The 20,838-nt window shown below is 39.2% G+C and overlaps 1 protein-coding gene across 6 annotated transcripts in view; it reads left to right on the top strand.

The window, feature by feature from the left end:
* Positions 1-3,530: 3,530 nt before the first annotated feature.
* The window catches only part of CATSPERE (catsper channel auxiliary subunit epsilon), a 176,470-nt gene continuing 159,162 nt past the window's right edge, over positions 3,531-20,838 (top strand). For 4 of the 6 annotated variants that reach the window (XM_074034338.1, XM_045391001.2, XM_005539623.4 and 1 more), the window contains exons 1-4: positions 3,531-3,713; positions 6,156-6,204; positions 20,201-20,274; positions 20,566-20,635. Coding sequence is in view for 3 of the 6 variants with exons in the window: in XM_045391001.2 (XP_045246936.2) it covers positions 3,649-3,713; positions 6,156-6,204; positions 20,201-20,274; positions 20,566-20,635 (258 nt within the window). In the remaining 3 variants the exon portion in view is untranslated. The remainder of the gene's footprint in view (positions 3,714-6,155; positions 6,205-20,200; positions 20,275-20,565; positions 20,636-20,838) is intronic. The other 2 variants (XM_074034382.1, XM_065540899.2) reach the window with 2 other exon arrangements.

Below are 20,838 nucleotides of genomic sequence, written 5' to 3'. Positions count from 1 at the left end.
GTTGTCTCACGTTGGTCCTCTTTAAAACATGATTTTATAATCGGCTATAAAATTTAACAAGTGCTCTTAAATGCAGGTTTCTGATTAATAACTCTGGGAGATTGTGACATTAGAATAGAAAAAACTTTTCAAATAGAAGAGGGAATGGTGTTTGGTTTTCTTTGGGGCTGTGTTTGTATAAATATGTTACTGGTATGTGTTCCAAAAGTATGGGAAATTTCTCTAATGTTATAATTTAGTGTACATTATTAATAATTATAATTGTTATGTAAAATTGTTGTATGCCACAGAAGTAACCAAAATTCCTAGTCAGTTGTAGCTTTAATAGTGGCTATGGGCTTTTGCCATCCACAGACCTTTGGTCCTTTTCAAAAGGCAGTTTATATGACAGATATAGGACTCTGAGTGCAGGTCTCAGATAACTTTAAAAATTGTGTTATTGGAATGGAGGAAAAAAACCAAACTTATAGGGCTCTCATGGAGAGCTAATGTGTTAAACATTGCTAAACCTTTTGTTTTCAGAGTCAGGAGAACTTATTTCTTTAGAGCTATTTGCAACTTCTAACAAGTGAGTAAAATATACTCCTGTGAACAAAATTTAGAGTATATTTGTTCCTCTCTACCTGATTTCTCCAAAATTTGGAAACTATTTGTGAATATTCTCAATTTATGGCAGTATGGTTAATTGCATAAGTGCAATAAGAATCTGTTTTCTTTTGTAACAGAACACAACTGGAGAAATTGGTTATTTTACCAAGGCCTTGACTGGAATGGCATGCTTCCTTTAAAGAATCAAAGTTGACTTACAGAGCCAATTAAAGCCCATTGGGGAATCTGGCCTCATACCTTGTCGACACAGAGTCCCTGTACAAGGTTCCTGACCTGTGGTAAGTAAAGAATGTCACTTTCTAATGGGCCCAGGAACTCCAAGTTATCTTGAGACTTCAAGAGGAAAGGAATTTTCGAATACCAACTCACAGGTATTTGAGGCTGGCCTCAGTTTTTTTTCTTTTTTTGAGTCGGAATCTAGTTCTGTCGCCAGGCTGGAGTTCAGTGGCTCAATCTCAGCTCACCGCAACCTCTGCCTCCCAGGTTCAAGTGATTTTCCTGCCTCAGCCTCTCGAGTAGCTGGGATTACAGGCATGCGTCACCACGCCCAGCTAATTTTTGTATTTTTAGTAAAGATGGGGTTTCACCTTGTTGGCTAGGACAGTCTTGATCTCCTGACCTCGTGATCCACCCACTTCAGTCTCCCAAAGTGCTGGGATTACAGGCATGAGCAACTGCGCCCAGCCTAGGCTCACCTTTTAAAAAGTCTTATCTGAGATTCTTCGTGGAACAGAGTTCTATCAAAGCCAATGAAAAAAGCCTAAGTGAAAAATAATTATTATTGCTGCACTTTATGCAAATAATCAGGCCAAGTACAGTAAGACTAAAGTTTATTTTATAAACAAATCAGTTCTATCATGGTTTGTTTTGAATAAAAATGGTGATGAGAGAAAAAAATTATGCTTCAAAAGAAAAACTATAGTACACTGTTGTTAGGTGTTCTTGAGGTTTTTTCTGCAGTTTAGACTAAACACTAAATTCTTTGTGGGTTAGAAGTCCCCAGACTAATGCTTTCAAATCTTTGCTTTTAAAATTGGGAATTGTACTCCTCATCCTAGGACTCATTATTTACCTTATAGCAGGCTGTTCACTTAAACATTGTAGTAAAACTATAGATGAGAGTACTAATGTGTTTGCCATGCCAGCCTTGGAAACCCAGCCAGGCCTGCATGAGTCGCTTAGACAGTTGCACAGCGGTTCCACTCTTCTCACCTTGGAGTTCACTCCCATTCCCATTACGTCCTCTGTCATCTGGAATAAGCCAGAGTGATCAACGGCCTTTTCCCATCTTCATAACCTACCCAAAGGGAAGGGTTGAAACCATCTTTGCAAAATTATGATTGAGACAGTGAAAGAGATCTAACTTAATGGACTGTATCTTGCTTCTAACCTCAAAGCTGTCATTGTTCATTCCTGGGCATAGGCTGAACTAACTTTGGACTTTGGGAGAAATTTAGTTTATAGTTTACATAAAGACGGTAACAGCCCTTTCCCAAAGCAGACCTCCTTCTTGCCTGGAGACTAGATTGCCTTTGTAGGACTAACATTAACCACAAGATTTGAAAATAGGTTTAGGAATCATGCAGCTGGAGGATACAAGATTCTGACTCTCCCTGAACTGCTCCTAAGATTAGTGCTGGAGAGATTTTGCAGACCCTGTACTTGCTGGATCAGCTGGCACCACCCAGATCAATCAACTGGCTCATCTGTTCTTGTGGCACCCGCCCAGGAAGTGACTCAGTACAAGAAGACAGCTTCTACTCCCTATGATTTCATCCCCGACCAACCAGCACTCCTGGATCACTGGCTTCCGCCAACCCACCAAGCTATCCTTAAAAACTCTGCTCCCCTGTTGTTCAGAGAGGCTGATTTGAGTAATAATAAAACTCCAGTCTCCTGCAACAAATAAATAAATAAATAAAATAAAAATCATTTATGGTGTGCCTGGCCAGGTCTGGTGGCTCACACCTGTAATCCCAGCACTTTGGGAGGCTGAGGCAGGTGGATCACATGAGGCCAGGAGTTCGAGACCAGCCTGGGCAACATGGGGAAACCTCCTCAGTACTAAAAATACAAAAATTAGCCGGGCCCTGTGGCACATGCCTGTAATCCCAGCTACTCCTGAGGCTGAAGCAGGAGAATCGCTTGAACGCGGGAGGCGGAGGTTGCAGTGAGGCGAGCCAGATGGAGCCACTGCACTCCAGCCTAGGTGACAGAGGGTGACTCTGTCTCAAAAACAACAAGGCCGAGAGGGGCGGATCACGAGGTCAGGAGATCGAGACCATCATGGCGAACACGGTGAAACCCTGTCTCTACTAAAAAAAAATACAAAAAAAAAAAAATGAGCCTGGCGAGGTGGCGGGTGCTTGTAGTCCCATCTACTCCGGAGGCTGAGGCAGGAGAATGGCGGGAACCCGGGAGGCGGAGCTTGCAGTGAGCTGAGATCCGGCTACTGCACTCCCGCCTGGGCGACAGAGCGAGACTCCGTCTCAAAACCACAACAACAACAACAACAACGACCATCACTTATAACGTGCCTGCTCCCTGGAAAGCACTGCCAGATATGTATTTGCTATTGCAGTGTCCATACACAGTCACATGAAGATGTGGGCTAAAACACACACTACCTTAAAAGTTTCACATTCATTCAGGCAACTGGGATTTTTCTTTTTCTTCTCTTTCTTTCTTCCTTCCCTGCTTCCTTCCTTCTTTCTTTCTTTCTTTTTTTTTTTTTTTTTAATTGGCAACTCGGATTTTTCGAAGTGTTTTTGCTATCTCACTGCTGGAAAGCCTGGTTCTGCCTTTCCTAAAATCCGGTGTGCAGGTTCGCATTCCAGCTACTTTCAGGCCTCCAGGGAGCGCAGGCAGCGGCGCGCACGCGCACACTTCTCCCTCGCTGGTCCTCAGGCCCGGCCCGCCCTGTCCAGCCGCGCCGGGACCCAAGCGCCTCCTGCCGCCCGCCTGGCCGTCGTCACCCGGGAATGCGCGAGGCCTGGACCGGAGTGGCCGAGGCGGTTGGGCGGCGGCGGAGCAGGCGCCATGTCAGCCCGGGAAGTGGCCGTGCTGCTGTCGTGGCTGAGCTGCTGTGGCTTGGCCGTTTGGAGGTAGAGAGACGCCAGTCGCAGGCGAGCGACTGGGCGGGGATTACCCCCCGCAGGGCGGGCGGGAGGGTCCCGCTCCCCACCCCATGCGCCCCGGGACCGCTGGCCCTGGCCGACCACTGCCTCGTCTCCCGACTCCCCAACACCGGCACCAGTGTCCCGCCGCTCCCACCCGAGAGTTTTCCATGAGCGAGAGGGGCCGCTGTTTGCACTTTGCTGATCCAGTTCCTGCAGTAAGGTCGCAGTACCTTCATGCTGTCCTCAGAACATCTGAGTCCCAGTGAAATCTTACTTTTTTGTTTTTTAGGGCGGCGGTTGTCTGTTTTAGAGACGGCCTCTTGCTCCGTTGCCCAGGCTGCAATGCAGTGGCGCCATCATAGCTCCCTGTAGCCTGAAACTCCTGGGCCCAAGCGCTCCTCCCACCTCGGCCTCCTGAATAGCTGGGACCACAGGCACGCGCCACCACGCTTGGCTAAATTTAAAAAAAAAAAAAAAAAAAAAAAAAATTGGCAGAGACAGGGTCTCACAATATTGCCCAGACTGGTCTTGAACTCGTGGCCTTAAGGGATCCTCCTGCCTGGGCCTCCAAAAGTGCTGTAATTACAGGCCATGAGCTGTGAGCCATGAGCCATCACACCCCAGCCCCTGTGAATACTTACATTCCTCTCCCCTTGTGCACCCTTCTTTTGCCAGAGGAGAGGATCATTGTGGTCCAAGAGTGAGATGACAGTGCCCTTTTCATTAAAAAATAGCACGTGTCTATCTGCACACCCCACATACCTTTGGGCCTCTTAGATCCGTTTCCAACAAGAATACATTAAATATTAGACATGATAAAGCAAGGATGAAAAGGCATTGTCATTGTTATCTGGGACTAAATTAATAAATTAAACGTGACTCTTTGAAGGACTGTTCTCTCCCTAGCCTGTCCTCAGCCCCAGTAGGAGTGAGAAGCAGCTGTTGAGGGAGCAGGTGAGGAGAAAAGGCCTGCCAGGAAAGGTCATTTCATCCTTTCACTACCAGATCTTATTAAATTACATAATTTAACTTTGTAAATTAAAGTACAAAATTTGCCACTTGTATTTTTCTCTCTGTAATGAAAGGGATCTTAGAGTCATAAGAAGTGTGAGGTGGTTCACACTTCAAAAAAAGCCTTCAATGACGATAGATTTCGGTTTTATTTATAGGTATATGTAAAATACATGAACTTTTTTTTATTCGATCTGTATATACAGAAAATGTGTTTCATTATAAAGGTGACTGATTTCTGTTAAAAATAAGAATTCAGAGTGCTATTAAGGCTTGTATAATTCTGATAAGGGAATTGCATAATCCTAGCAACTCTTCCTCTACATACAGAAAAAAGGCCTCTGATTTAAAACTTTAGGGATGGAGCAATTCCAATTGCAATTAGGTATGCAATATAGACATGGAATAGATTCTTGAAGCAAATGGAAGCTGAAGGAATTGTAGGGTGATGATTTATGATAGTCACCAGCTACATGTGCCTTTTGAGCACTTGAAATATAACCCAAATTGAGATGTGTTGTAAGTGTAATGTACACACTGGATTTCAAAGACTTAGTATGAAAAAGGAATGTAAAATATCTCTCTAATAATCGTTTTATACTGATTACGTGTTGAATAAAACTTAATATTATTAATTTTAAGTTTAATTTTAAGTTTAGTTTTAGTTTGTTTAGTTTTAATTAATTAAAAGCTAAAAATTATTAAAATTGATTTCACCCATTTCTTCTTGTGCTTTTAAAGTAGCTACTTGAACATTTTTAATTAATAGGAGGTGGCTTGAATTATATTGGACAGGGCTGCGTTAGACGAATCTGATAATCCTGCGTTAGACAGGAGTTAAGAACCCTCCATTGCAGCAACATGACAAAACCCTGTCTCTACCCCAAAAATAAAACAATTAGCTGGGCGTGGTGGCATGCACCTGTAGTCCCAGCTATTCGGGAGACTGAGGTGAGAGGATCACTTGAGCCTGGGAGGTCAAGGCTGCAGTAAGCCAAAAGTGCTGCACTGTACTCCAGAGACAGACCCTGTCTCAAAAAAAAAAAAAAAGAAAGAAAGAAATACTGGGTTTTGAAATTCCAATCTTTATTCTTATTTTAACTCTTTGTAAGTGAAAGAGTTACAGCCCATGTTCTTCAAGAGTTTTCATCCTACCAAAAAAAAAAACAGGTAAAGAGTATTAACTTCTCATCTTGTTTTACTGTCTTCAGATACTGAGCAAACCCTAACACATCCAGAGATGTGGGTAGAGGTCACTGATAGCCCCAATTTCAGCCCTGAGTTGCTGTCCAGGAAGGGAATTAGGCAGAAGGGTGAAGCTCCTGGCAACCCAGCTATGCCCTGACCATGTAGAGAATCCTCATATTTGAAGAATAAGTTAGTTTTAATATTCATACTTGGCCTCTTCCTCCACAGGTATTCCAGTAACAGCCCAAACTATCGCATTTTTAGTACCAGAAGTACTGTAAGTGTTGAATTTTTAATAAATTATAGTTAAGTATTAAATTTTTTGAACTTTAAAGCAGAGAGCAGAGTTAATCATATTGAGTTTTACAGTCATTGTCGCTCTTCCATTTCATTTCTTTCATCCCGTGTATTACCCTAACACAGGTCCCCTCCTTAATCCATGTCCTTAAATTTGCATGTAGCAAAAATAGTGTTGTTTTGAGTGTTTTTGTGATTTACTATTCACAATGTGGTGTTATTATATAGGTAGGATAACCATTCAGTATACTTCCTAACCTCTTGAGAATGGGAGTGCTATTAATAATTATACAACAGGTATAAACTGGAACTGTCTAGACAAATCAGGATGTTTGGTCACACAAACTATAGACCTCATTCTCTATATTACTTTTTTTATTCAATACTTTCTACTTCATTTCTTCTTATTGCTGCCTAATTACTAGTGTAAATCAATTATATTTTATATACCCCTATTGCTGGACATACAGCTTCCTGCCATCACAAACAATACTGTAATGAGTGTCCTCTCTACAAGTCCTTTTATGCATCTGTATATCTGTGCAATCATTTACCTGCTATATGTAGCCAAATAGAGTTGCCTGGCCATGGGAAATACACTTAATTTAAGGAAGTTCTGCAAGATTGTTTCCAGAATGGCAGTTACAATTTATGTTCTCACTCAATGTACATCTTCACCAAAATTTGATATTATTAAATTTCCTATTTTTTCCCAATCTCATTATTATCCAGTGATAGCTATTGCCGTTGTTACTTTCAATTCTTTGATGACTGGTGATTTTGAGCATCTCTTTGCGTATTATGCAGGCTTCTCCTTCTATTACCTGTTCATACCCTTTGCCCATTTTTTATTTAGTTTTCTGCCTTTTCTGATTAACACAGTGCTAGCTACATTGTATTCTAAAAGTTAATCAAATGTTGGTTTCAAAGATTCAGTTATCTCTTTCAAGTTTCTGTTAACTTTGTTTATGGATACTTTACTGGAAAAAAAAGCTAAATTTTGATGAGCCAAGTATCTCTCCTCCTTTGTCTTATGATTTAAACTTTTGGGGGCTCTATTTTTTTTGTTTGTTTGTTTTTGAGACAGAGTCTCAAAAAAGTGTTAATTTTCACAAACAAAAATCTGCTTAGATTTTGACTGGAATTGCACTTGGGGAGAACTGACACTGTTTTCATAGTAACTGGTATCATTATGATATTGAATCTTCCAATTCATGAAGAATGATGTAGCCCTCCAGAGTTGATCTCATTATCTTCTTCCTAACTTTAGTAGATTTTTTCTAATGTCTCCCAATTAAACAGATGCTCCCTTTTGGGCAGAGAGAGATACATTTCATTAAATTAACAAAGTATTCATTGGTTCCTAATTTATTGAATATGGTAAAAATAGTCACTATAAGTGATATTTATAGTGAATTGTGGAATGCCTTTTCACAGTCTACAGAAAAAAGTTTTATGAGTTTTCTCCTTAGACTTGTTATCATAGTGAATCATATTAATGTATTCACTTATATTGTATCATCCTTGGATTTTGGAAAAACCCCACACAGTATCAATGTAGTATTTCAATATGCTTTCAGGGACTATTGTTACTATTTTATATGAGATTCTTTTATCAATATTCATACATGAGTTTGCTCCACAGAAGTGTATCTCAGTGGGGATACCACTGAAATTTTGAGCAGGAAAAGTTTTCATTGTGAGGAACTATCCTTTGCAGAACATCTTGCTTCCTTGGTTCCCAAACACTAAGTGACAGTGACAATCCTCAGGGATTCTGTAACCTAAGACACTCTTCCATATTTCCAGATGCTGTCTAAGGCAGGCAGAATCCAGCCAGTACACACTTGGATAGCATGCTGCCTGGTATTCGCTTGGAACTGTCAGTGCCTGTGCTGTACAACTTGTTAAATAGTTGTCATATTATCCTTGCCTTTAAGGGAGCATGTGGCAGTCAGGGGTCAGAGGACCACTCTAGATTTCAGCAGAAACCACTCTAGATTTCAAGCAGAAATTTATTTGTTAAAGGAAATTAGGTGCTCACCAAACTGTTGGGAGGGCTAGGAAAGCAAGGGTCTTAGAAACCCCCACTAATTTTTTGGTTTATCAATAGTCAAAAAATTGCTGTTGCCACCAGAGATCAGTACCCGGAGGAAATTTGTGTCCATGCTACAAATCTCTCCCAGTACCTAGTGGGGGATGGTGCTTAATAGAAATATAGGATAGAGGCGTTCCCCAAAACCACTTTTATCTTTGAAACCTGGACTTTTGGTACCACTGCTTGAGGAAGACAAATGACTTCCTCTTTTTCACAAGTTCCAGTCCACATCTGATTTTCAGAATGTAAATATCATTCAGAACCCTTGAGGAGGGTTTCCTGGTTTCCAGCTCCTGCAATCCAGGGATAGCCTAGAATTACGTAGGAGTAAATTATCGTGGCTGAGAACACAATACACAAAAATGAATTCCTAGCACTGTATGGTGTCACCCGTAAATTAGAATCAGGAGTCTTTAGTTAATTTTTACTAAATAATTTAACAGTTTCTGTTGTGTTTTCTATCAGTGTTGTACTCCTTTTATAAAAAAATAAATATTTATAATTTGAACCAGGCCCAGATGGTTTCATATGGGAATTCTACCACGTCTTTAAGAAGCACATCATTACAATGTTGTTTAAAATTTTCTAAAGTATAAAAAAGAAAGGTTGAAAAGACCTGAGGGGATATTTCACAAAAAAGGATATACAAATGACCAGTAAACTTATGAAAAATTCGTGAAATGTGAATTAAAATTACAGGGAGATGTAATTACAAACCAATCAGAATGCCTAAAATTAAAAAGACTGAAGATAACAAGGGGTGGTCAGAATGTAAAGCAATAGGAACTCTAATACACTACTAGAAGGAATGCAGGTTGGTATAACCACTTTGAAAACCTGTTTTCTATTATCCAATACTGTTGAATAGATACGTATCCTGTGACACACTAGTTTGACTCCTAGGTATACATCCAGCACCAGAAGACCTATATAGGAGTGGTTACAACAGCATTATTCCCAATCACTCCAGACTAGAAACAACCCAGAAGCATGTCAATCAGTAGTATAGAGGAATAAATGCGTTTCTGTGTATTCACATAGTGAGGTACCACACGGCAGTGGAAATGAGTGCACTGTGTCCACGTGTTGACACAGAACAATATGGACGAATCTCACTATAGTGTGTGAAAGTAGCCATACAGAAAAGAACACATGCTGTATAAACTTTGTAATATTCAAAACCAGGCAAGAGGAATCTGTGTAATATATATTTGCTTTTACCACTTTGCTTTCAAATTTATTGCTATTCATTTGTTTAGAATCTTTGCTTACCATTTCAATCTCTGTTTGTAGCTATTTTATGTCTCTAATAGAATTTATTTGCACACTTGATCTTCCTTTCTTGGACAGTTTTGCCATGTGTTGGACCATTTTATTGTTTTTTCTTTTTTTTTTTTTCTTTGAGACAAAGTCTCGCTCTGTCACCCAGGCTGGAGTGCAGTGCACGATCTCGGCTCACTGCAACCTCTGCCTCCCGGGTTCAAGTGATTCTTCTGCCTCAGCCTCCCGAGAAGCTGGGACTACAGGTGTGTGCCACCACGCCCCGCTAATTTTTTGTATTTTTAGTAAAGACAGGGTTTCACCACGTTAGCCAGGATGGTCCCGATTTCCTGATCTCGTGATCCACCCACCTTGGCCTCCCAAAGTGCTGGGATTGCAGGCGTGAGCCACCACGCCTGGCCTTATTGGTCTTTTTAAGAATCACCTTTTTAATCTCGATTTTTCTTTATTATTTTTGGCAGAAATGGTCCATCTTTAATTCATAAATGACCGCCAAAACAGTTATGTCATTTTAGAAATGCAAATTGGACCCTGGAGTTTGATTATCAGCAAAAAAGGTAGATAAAGGGCAAGTGAGTAATATTACAAAACCAATGATATTGCAGCTTGCTTGAAAGTGATATTAAGAGAAGGGAAGGGGCCTGATGTTGTGGCTCATGCCTGAAATCCCAGCATTTTGGGAGGCCAAGGCAGGTGGATTGCTCGAGCCCAGGAGTTTGAGACTAGCCTGGGCAACATGGTGAGACCCCATCTCTACAAATAATAATAATAAAATAGCAGGGCATGGTGGTGCATGCCTATAGTCCCAGCTACTCAGGAGGCTGAGGTGGGAGGATTGCTTGAGCCTGGCAGGGAGAGGCTGCAGTGAGCTATGATCATGCCACTGCACTCCAGCCTGGGTGACACAATGAGACTCTGTCTCTAAAAGAGAGAGAGAGAGAAAGGAAATATTGAATGTACAGAAGACTTCAGAGGTTTTCCATGACTCTTCTTGATGAAAAGCATGTCTAAAAAATCCTTCTCCACTCTGTGTAAATTGAAACAGTGTATCAGTTTTCTGTTTAAATAATACCGAATCACTTAAACATGAAGTTGGTAAGTATTGTGGGAACTTTCTGCAGGCACTTGACTACATTTAAGTTAATCATTGGGAAGGTTTATATGTAAGCTTGGCAGTTTCCACAGAATTTGTTTTGTGTTTTGAACTTACATCTTTGAAACTTTTATAAGTGAAACATTTAAATATACATAAAATATAGAAATTAGCATAATTTAGACATACATAAAAGTATGGAGATTAAGTCCTTATATATCCGTTACTCAGCTCCAGTATTACAGCTTATGGCCATTCTTGTTTCATTGACTTTATCACCCACTTTTTTCCCTCCTGAATTATTTTGAAACTATTCCAGACATATCCTTTCATCCATAAATGTTTCAGTGTGTACCTTTAAATGATAAGACTCTTTTTAAAAATGACCACAGCCAGGGCAATAATGCAAGAAAATGAACTAAAAGGCACCCACTTTGGAAAGGGAAAGATAAACTATTTCTATTTGCAGATGACATGATCTTCTATATAGAAAGCCCAAGGAATGTAACAAAAAAACTATTAGAACTAATAAATTATTTTAACAATTTCGTATGGCAATTCATAGGAAATTGTAAATGGAAATTCAGGAGCACCAGAATAGACAAAACAGTCTTGAAACAGAAAAAGTGGAAGGACTCACAGTTCTTGACATTTATACAATTGGTCGTTTGAATACTAAGCTTACTACAAAGCTGCAGTAATTGAGACAGTTTGGTACTGACATAGGATAGGAATATACGTCAATACGATAGAATTGAGAGTTCAGAAATGAAACCTCCCATTTACAGTCAGTTGACTTTTGATAATGATACCAAGAGAATTGAATGGAAAAAGAATCATACTGAAACAACTAGATATCTACATGAAAAAAATAAATGTGGACCCCACCTCAGACCACATCCAAAACTGTAACTCTGAATGGATCAAACACCTAAATATAAGAGCTAAAACTGTAAAACTTATAGAAGAAAACATAAGGGAGAATCCATGACCTTGGATTAGGTGATGGTTTCTCAAAAGCACAAGCCACAAAAGAAAAAATAGATAAATTGGACATCATTAAAATTAAAATCTTTTGTGCTTCTAAGGACATCATCAAGAAAGTGAAGACAATTCATAGGATAGGAGAGAAATTTTGTGAATCATATATCTTATTACGGACTTGTTTTTAGATGTATAAAGAACTACTATTGATATAATTTGGTAATAAAAATACAACCCAGTTTTTTAAATGGGCAAAAGATCTGAATTGTCATTTCTCCAAAGAAGATATCCAAATGGCCAGTAAGCACATCCCCATCAGGGAAATGGAAATCAAATAGTAAGATACCACTTCACCCGCTCAGATGTCTGTAATCAAAAAGACAGATAATAACAAGTGTTTGTGGGGATGTGGAGAAATGGGAACTCTTACATTGCGGACAAATGTCAAATGGTGCAGGCACTTTAGAAAACAGCCTGGTGGCTCTTCAAACAGTTAAACATAGTGTTACCAACGTGTTCTGCAGATTGCACTTCCAGTTTTACATCCAAGAGAAGCGAAAACATAATGTCCGCACAAAAACTAGCACATGAATGTTCATAGAAGCATTATTCATAATAGCCCCCAAGTGCAAACAATGCAAATGTTCAACAGCTAATGAAAGGATAAATAAAATGTAGTACATGTATATAATGGGACATTACTTGTCAATAAAAATGAATGAAGTACTTTTATGTGCTACAACATAGATAAGCCTTGCAAACATTACGCTAAGTGCAAGAAACGTTTCACAAAGGACCACGTGTATGATTTCATTCACATGAAATGTCCAGAATAGGCAAGTGTGTAGAGACAGAAAGTAAGTTGGTGCCTGCCTAGGGCTGGGAGACAGGGCTAGGGTGGTAACCTCCGAGGAGTGTGGCAGTTCTTTTGTGGAGTGTTGAATATGTTCTAAAATTGATTACAGTAATAGTTGCAGAACTATATGAAGATACTAAAAACCATTGAATTGTACACTTTAAATGAGTGAATTGTATGGCATGAATTATATCTCAAAGTTGTTTAAAAAACCATAACCACAATACTAATTAGCACACCTAAAAATTAATAATCATTCCTTCGTGTCATCAAATATCTAGTCAGTATTCAAATGACCAATTGTCATATAAATGTCATTTTCTGTTTGTTTATGTAAATCAAGATCCAGATAAGGTTTATATATTATGATTATATATTTCTTTAGTTTCTTTTGTAAAAGGCAAATTAGTTGAGGTAATTACATACAAGGAAATTTACTCCTTTTAAGCATATTCATCACACTAGATGAGCCTTGGCAATGCATACAGTTGCATTATCACTGTAGTAATGAAGATCTAGAACATTGACATCACCCCAGAAAGTTTCATCACACCTTTGCAGTCATGCTTGACCTTCCCCATCTTAGCCATTGGCAGCCACAAATCTATTTCCTGATCCTATAGTTTTGCATATTCTAGATAGTCATAGAAATGAAACCATACTGTATATAGCCTTTTGGGGTCAGTTTTCTTTCACTTGACTTAGTGCTTTCAGATTCATCCATAATGTTGCATATATACGAACTTCATTCCTTTTTATTGCTGAGTATTCCTTTGCTTTCTTATGCCACCATTTGTCCATTCTCTTGTTGATGGCCATTTGGGTTATTTCCAACTTAGAGCTATTTCAGATGAAACTGCTGTGGACATTCATGTACATATGTGGGGACATATATTTTTATTTTGGTTAAATACCTAGGAATGGGATTACTGTGTTAGAAGGCAGTGATATGTTTACAGCAAATAAGAAACGACACAACAGTTTTCTTCTTTTTCTTTTCTGAGACAGACTCTTACTCTGTTGCCTAGGGTAGTGTGTGTGGCACGATCATGGCTCTCTGCAACCTCGAATTCCTGGACTTAAGCGATCCTTCCACCTCAGCCTCCTGAGTAGCTGGGACTGCAGGCATGCACCACCACACCCAGCTAATTTTATTTTATTAGAGACAAGGTCTTGCTGTGTTGCCCTGGCTGGTCTCAAACTCCTGAGCTCAAGTAGTCCTCCCATCTCAGCCTCTGAAAGTGCCGGGATTACAGGCATGAGCCACTGCACCTGGCCCACGACTGTTGTCTGAAGTAGGTGCACCATTTGCATTCCCACCAGCAGCAGAGGAGAGTTCTCATTGTTCTGCATCTTGAATACGTTTTGGCTTGAATTCTACCTTATCTAATATCAGAGTCACAATTCCTGCTTTTATGTTGTGGTTTTTGTTTTTTGGGTTTTTTTTTGGACAGGACCATTTTTCTGGTATACTTTTGCCCATGGCTTTTAAAAAAATTTTGTAAGAGTTAACAGACTTTATTTTTTAGAGCAGTTTTAGGTTCATAGAAAAATGGGCAAACAGTATAGAAAGAGCCCATAAAACCTCCCCATTTTGCCCTATTACTAACATCTTGCATTGGTGTCCTTCGTTTCTTAAAATTGATGAGCCAATATTGATACATCATTAGTAACTAGAATCTGTAATTTACATTAGTGTCCGCTCTTTGTGTTGTACATTCTGTGAGCTTGGACAAATGTTTAATGACGTATTTCTACCATTATAGTATCACACAGAGTAGTTTCACTGCCCTAAAAATTCTCTCTGCTCTGCCTTTTTCAGTCCTCCCTCTCCCTAGCCCCTTACGTCTTTTAACTGTCTCTGTAGTTTTGCCATTTCCAGAATGTCATTTAGTGGGAATCAAACAGTATGTAACCTTTTCAGATTGGCTTCTTTCACTTAACAATACACATTTAAGTTTCCTCCATGCCTTTTCATGGCTTGATAGCTCGTTTCATTTCAGCACTGAGTAATACTCTATTGTCTGGATCTACCATAGTTTATCCATTCACCTAGTGAAAAATATCCCAGTTGCTTCCCAGTTTGGGCAATTATACATAAAGCTGCTGCAAACATTCGTGTGCAGGTTTTCATGTGGACCTCATTTGGGTAAATACCGAAAAGTGCAATTGCTAGATATATGGTAGGAGTATGTGTAGTTTTGTAAGAAATTGCCAAACTGTCCTCCAAGATGGCCGTACGATTTTACACTGTCACCAGCCATGAATGGCAGTGCCGTTGCTCCACGTCTTCACCAGCATTTGGCGTTGTTAGTGTTTTGGATTTTTGCAATTCTAATAGGTGTGTTGTGGTATCTCGTTGCTTTAATTTGCTGTTCCCTGATGACATACGATATGGAGAGTCTTTTCTTTCTCTTTTTTTTCTCTTTCTTTTCTTTCCTTTTCTTTTTTTTTTTTTTTATTATACTTTAAGTTCTAGGGTACATGTGCACAATGTGCAGGTTTGTTACATATGTATACATGTGCCATGTTGGTGTGCTGCACCCATTAACTCGTCATTTACCTTAAATATATCTCCTTATGCTATCCCCCCTCCCCCCCCGACCCCATGACAGACCCCAGTGTGTGATGTTCCCCTTCCTGTGTCCAGGTGTTCTCATTGTTCAATTACCACCTATGAGTGAGAACATGCGGTGTTTGGTTTTCTGTTCTTGCGATAGTTTGCTGAGAATGATGGTTTCCAGCTGCATCCACGTCCCTACAAAGGACATGAACTCATCCTTTTTTATGGCTACATAGTATTCCATGGTGTATATGTGCCACATTTTCTTAATCCAGTTTGTCATTGATGGACATTTGGGTTGATTCCAAGTCTTTGCTATTGTGAATAGTGCCGCAATAAACATATATGTGCACGTGTCTTTATAGCAGCATGATTTATAATCCTTTGGGTATATCCCCAGTAATGGGATGGCTGGGTCAAATGGTATTTCTAGTTCTAGATCCTTGAGGAATCGCCACACTGTCTCCCACAATGGTTGAACTAGTTTACAGTCCCACCAACAGTGTAAAAGTGTTCCTGTTTCTCCACATCCTCTCCAGCACCTCTTGTTTCCTCTCTTTGTCACCTGTATATGATCTTTGGTGAGGTGCCTGTTCAGATCTTTTGCCCATTTTTAAAGATGGGTTTTCATTTTCTTATTGTGGAGTTTTAAGAGTTTTTTTGTGTATTCTGGATACCAATCTTTTATCAGATATGAGTAACTTTGCAAATATTGTTTCCCAGTCTGTTGCTTGTCTTTTCATTCTCTTTACAGTGTCTTTTACAGAGCAGAAGTTTTAATTTTAATGAAGTCCAATTTATCAAACTTTTTTTTTGATTTTTGCTTTTTGGGGCATATCTAAGAAGTTGGTGGCAAACCCAAAGTCACCGAGGTTTTCTCTCATTACTTTAGTCTTTCTGGGTCACCGTTTTCTTCTGGTATTTCTTTCGAACAGCATGCATTGGGTCTTGCTGTGTGAGTTAAGCCCATTCACATTTAATTATATAACATGTCTTTGGTCTCAGTTCTCATATTAGTTTATCTTAGGTGTGTTATATTTACTGTTTCTTTCTCTTCTGGATTCTTTTCTTTAAAAAAATTGTCTTTCTATATTTAGAAAGGTTCGTATCTTTGTTTTAGTGGTTGCCTTTGTGCTTATACCTTTTGAACATCTTTGGTGCCCTGCTCTTTTATTTACTCTTTTACTGCCTGGTTTCTTTCTTTTTTTGCTTTTTTTTTTTGTTTGTTTGTATGTTTTGCTTTTTTGTTTTTTTGAGATGGAGTCCCACCCTATCGCCCGGACTGGAGTGCAATGGCATGATCTCGGCTCACTGCAACCTCCGACTCCCAGGTTCAAGCAATTCTCTTGCCTCAGCCTCCTGAGTAGCTGGGATTACAGGTGTCCACCACCAAGCCCAGCTATTTTTTTTGTATTTTTAGTAAAGACAGGGTTTCACCATGTTGGCCAGGGTGGTCTCAAATTCGTGATCTCGTGATCTGCCCGCCTCGGTTTCCAAAGTGCTGGGATTACAGGTGTGAGCCACCGCACTCAGCTTACTGCTTAACAACCAGGCAATGATCTTATTCTACTTTCTTTTTTCATTCTCTTGCGTATTTTTTAGTCAATGATCTTATTCTACTTTCAATGATCTTATTCTATGTTCATTTCAGTTTTTCAATTTCGTGTATTATTCTTTAATTATAGAATATTATTATAAGAAGATTATCGTCCTTTAATTATAGTTCCTGTTATTGCTGTGTTCCAAATATTTTGGTTTTCTTCTTCAGGATCTCCAGATACTGTATTGGATTTTATAGTCCCCCATGTATCTGGATGTACAGATGCATCCAATGTATATTGGATTTTCTGTGCCTATCTTTCGTATTTGTTGCTTACTCTTAAATCACTTAATCATTTTTTAATTGCTTCTTTGTTTTCTTCTTCTTCTTCATCTTCTTTTTTTTTTTTTTTTTGGAGACAGGGCCTTGGTCTTGCTCTGTCATCCAGGCTAGAGTGAAGTGATGCAATCACAGCTTAGTGCAGCCTTTAACGCCTGGACTCAAGTGATCCTCCCACCTCAGCCTCCCCAGTAGCTGGGACTACAGGTGTGTGCCACCACACCCAGCTAATTTTTAAATTTCTTATAGAGAGTTGTCTCCCTATGTCGCCCCGGCTGGTCTTAAACTCCTGGGCTTAAGTGAGTTTTACTATTGGTTGCTGTATTGTTGTCCAGTGTTTTTGGGGACTATCCTAATTGTTCTTTCTGTGTTTATTAGGAAATTTAAATAAATTTTAAACACTACATCCCCAAAGCCCCTTCCCAATGCTCTTTCATTTGTTTTCTTTTATAAATTTCTACTTATATCCTTCCTTTTATTTGGGGGGATTTTCTCTATTGTCCTTTTATTATCATCTTACACTGAAAACAGAGTTTATTCACTTTCAAATTATCTTATCTAGAGCCTTCTTTTTTTTTTTTTTTTTTTTTCCATCTCATTCTGTCACCCAGGCTGGAGTGCAGTGGTGCGATCTCGGCTCACTGCAGCCTCCTCCTCCCGGGTTCAAGCAATTCTTCTGCCTCAGCCTCCTGAGTAGATAAGATTACAGGCATGTGCCACCACGCCTGGCCAATTTTTGTATTTTTAGTAGAGACAGGGTTTTGCCATGTTGGCCAGGCTGGTCTGGAACTCCTGGCCTCAAGTGATCTACCTGCCTTGGCCTCCCAAAGTGCTGGGATTACAGGCATGAGCCACTGCACCTGGCCACAATTTTTGTTTGTTTGTTTGTTTTGTTTGTTTGTTTTTTGAGAAGGAGTCTCGCTCTGTTGCCAGGGTGGAGTACAGTGGTGTGATCTCAGCTCACTGCAATCTCCAACTCCCTGGTTGAAGCGATTCTCCTGCCTCAACCTCCTGAGTAGCTGGGATTACAGGCGCATGCCACCACACCCAGCTAATTTTTGTATTTTTAGTAGAGACGGGGTTTCACCATGTTTGCCAGGATGGTCTCGATCTCCTGACCTCGTGATCCGCCTGCCTCAGCCTCCCAAAGTGCTGGGATTATAGGCGTGAGCCACCACGCCTGGCCATACCACAGATTTTTATAAATATTAAATGCTTTTACTGTTTATTCATAAACATTTTATACTTTATGATTTTGCTTATGAATGATTTAGAAGTAGAGTTTTTTTGTTTGTTTTTTTAAAGACTCCAAATATCTTAGGATTTTTTTTCTGGCTAACTTTATGAGAAATTCTAATTTTATTTCACTAATATCAAAAGGCATTGTATATGTGATAGTAATTCTTCAAGATTGGTTAAAACTTTCCTTGTAAATGTGGTCAGTTTTGGCAGTTGTTCTATGTGAGATTGCAAATGATGTATATATTTTATATTGCTTAATTTTAGGGGCTGGGTACAGTGGCTTATGTCTGTAATCCCAGCACTTTGGAAGGCTGAGGTAGGAGGACTACTTGAGGCCACGAGTTTGGGACAAGCCTGGTCAACATAGTGAGATCCTGTCTCTATTAAAAAAAAAAAAAATTAAAAAGAAAAAACTTTTTAGGAATGTATATAGTTTTAACATACATATCATAAACTTACTAATTATATTTTTTAAGTCTTTGACTACGTTTCCCTCCCCTCCCCAAGTTTATTTAATTTGAGAAAAGTGTATTTAAAAATCTACCACTGTATTTATGGCTTTTGAAATTTCTTCTAGCAATTCTATCAAATTTTGCTTAATATATTTCAAAGTTATGTTTTATCTTCTCATGAATTTTTCTGTTTTTTCTTCTTATACACTATCCTATAATATCAAATCTATGAAACGGTTTACCACCTGTTATAATCTCCATTTTCCGAGTTAAAACACCAAAGTAATCTTCATATATTGTGTACGTGTATATAATTTTGTGTCACAAATATTAGAAGGTAAAATTGGGTTCCAGCTCTGGTGGAAGAAGAGGAATAGTGCTGAAACTAAGACTGATAATGTTAGAAAGTGGATTGGTATACTTCAGGAGGAGAAAGAACGAACTTCTAAATGAAAGAATAGAGAGGCAGGAAAAAATGTAGCTTTAGAAATAAGAAAAAGGTGATGAAAGTTATGTTAATAGTCAATTATGTGTAAATAATAGAATCTCAGAATTAAAAGTGACTTGTTTTTAAGCGAAGGATCATTTCTCATTTGTCTTTTTTTTTTAATCCCCAGAACCTACCAGAGTGTCAGTCCCTTCTTAGATACGTAATAGATTCTTTTTTTTTTTTTTTTTTTTTTTTTTGAGATGGAGTCTGGCTCTGTCGCCCAGGCTGGAGTGCAGTGGCCGGATCTCAGCTCACTGCAAGCTCCGCCCTCCGGGTTCCCGCCATTCTCCTGCCTCAGCCTCCCGAGTAGCTGGGACTACAGGCGCCCACCACCTCGCCCGGCTAGTTTTTTTGTATTTTTCTAGTAGAGACGGAGTTTCACCATGTTCGCCAGGATGGTCTCGATCTCCTGACCTCGTGATCCGCCCGTCTCGGCCTCCCAAAGTGCTGGGATTACAGGCTTGAGCCACCGCGCCCAGCCTCTTTTTTTTCTTTCTTTTTTTTTTTTTTGAGATGGGATTTTGCTCTTGTCACCCAGGCTGGAGTGCAGTGGTGCAATCTCAGCTCACTGCAACCTCCACCTCCTGGGTTCAAGCGATTCTCCTGCCTCAGCCTCCTGAGTAGCTGGGATTACAGGCGTGTGCCACCACGCCCAGCTAATTTTTGTGTTTTTAGTAGAAACGGGGTTTCACCATGTTGGCCAGGCTGGTCTCAAACTCATGACTTCAGGTGATCCTCCTGCCTCGGCCTCTCAAAGTGCTGGGATTACAGGCATGAGCCACCGCACACGACCAGTGGATTATTGCTGAAGTAAATAAAATTAAAAGTTTATAGTTTTTTGGAATGACTGCTAAAGTGTCCCAGATGGGTTAAGTTACCTTTTCTTTGTCACATTACTTTGTACAATTTAAAGGAAATTGAATTTTAGTTATTCTTTCTTTAAATAATTAGGACCCAGAAAATTGAATCCTACAACTGAACCCTGAGGTGAAAATTTTGAATCACATTTTTTGCTCGAACTGTTGTTTTCTTTTTTAGATTAAGTTAGAGTATGAAGGAACATTATTTACTGAGTGGAGTGTGCCAGAAATTTGTTTTGTGCTAAATAAAAGGTAAGATTTATGTCATGAATATCAATGTATGTATATATTTTTTAATTCATTCACACAATGTGAACATTCAGATTCAAGGCTGTGATTTAATGTAAATTTTCTTTCATTAAGTAGACATGAAAAGCAAGACAAAATCAGGTTGAATGTAGTATAGAAGTAAAATATTGCAAATATTTAAAAATATCTCTTATCAGCATACAATTGAAGTTTTTAGGCTTAAAAAATGGTAAGGGAATTTTATTAATCTCATATGCACCTGTAATTATTCTTTCCCATCTTTTTAAACACTAGCTCACCCAGGACAGAATTGCGTTGTTCCTCACCTGGTGTTCATGCTATAAAACCAATCGTTACTGGCCCAGTAAGTTGATATTAATCATATGTTGTTAAGTCTTGAATAATCATCCTGTTATCCTGTTATATTTTATTTTGCCTTTCTTTTGAGCTTTTCAATCTAATTTAACCTGTTTTAAATAGTATTTTTTTATTTTTTATTTTTTATTTTTTTTTGAGACGGAGTCTCGCGCTGTCACCCAGGCTGGAGTGCAGTGGCCGGATCTCAGC

This window comes from Macaca fascicularis, chromosome 1, assembly GCF_037993035.2.
Source record: "Macaca fascicularis isolate 582-1 chromosome 1, T2T-MFA8v1.1".
Taxonomy (NCBI): Eukaryota; Metazoa; Chordata; class Mammalia; order Primates; family Cercopithecidae; genus Macaca; species Macaca fascicularis.
This window is presented reverse-complemented; position numbering and strand designations above follow the sequence as displayed.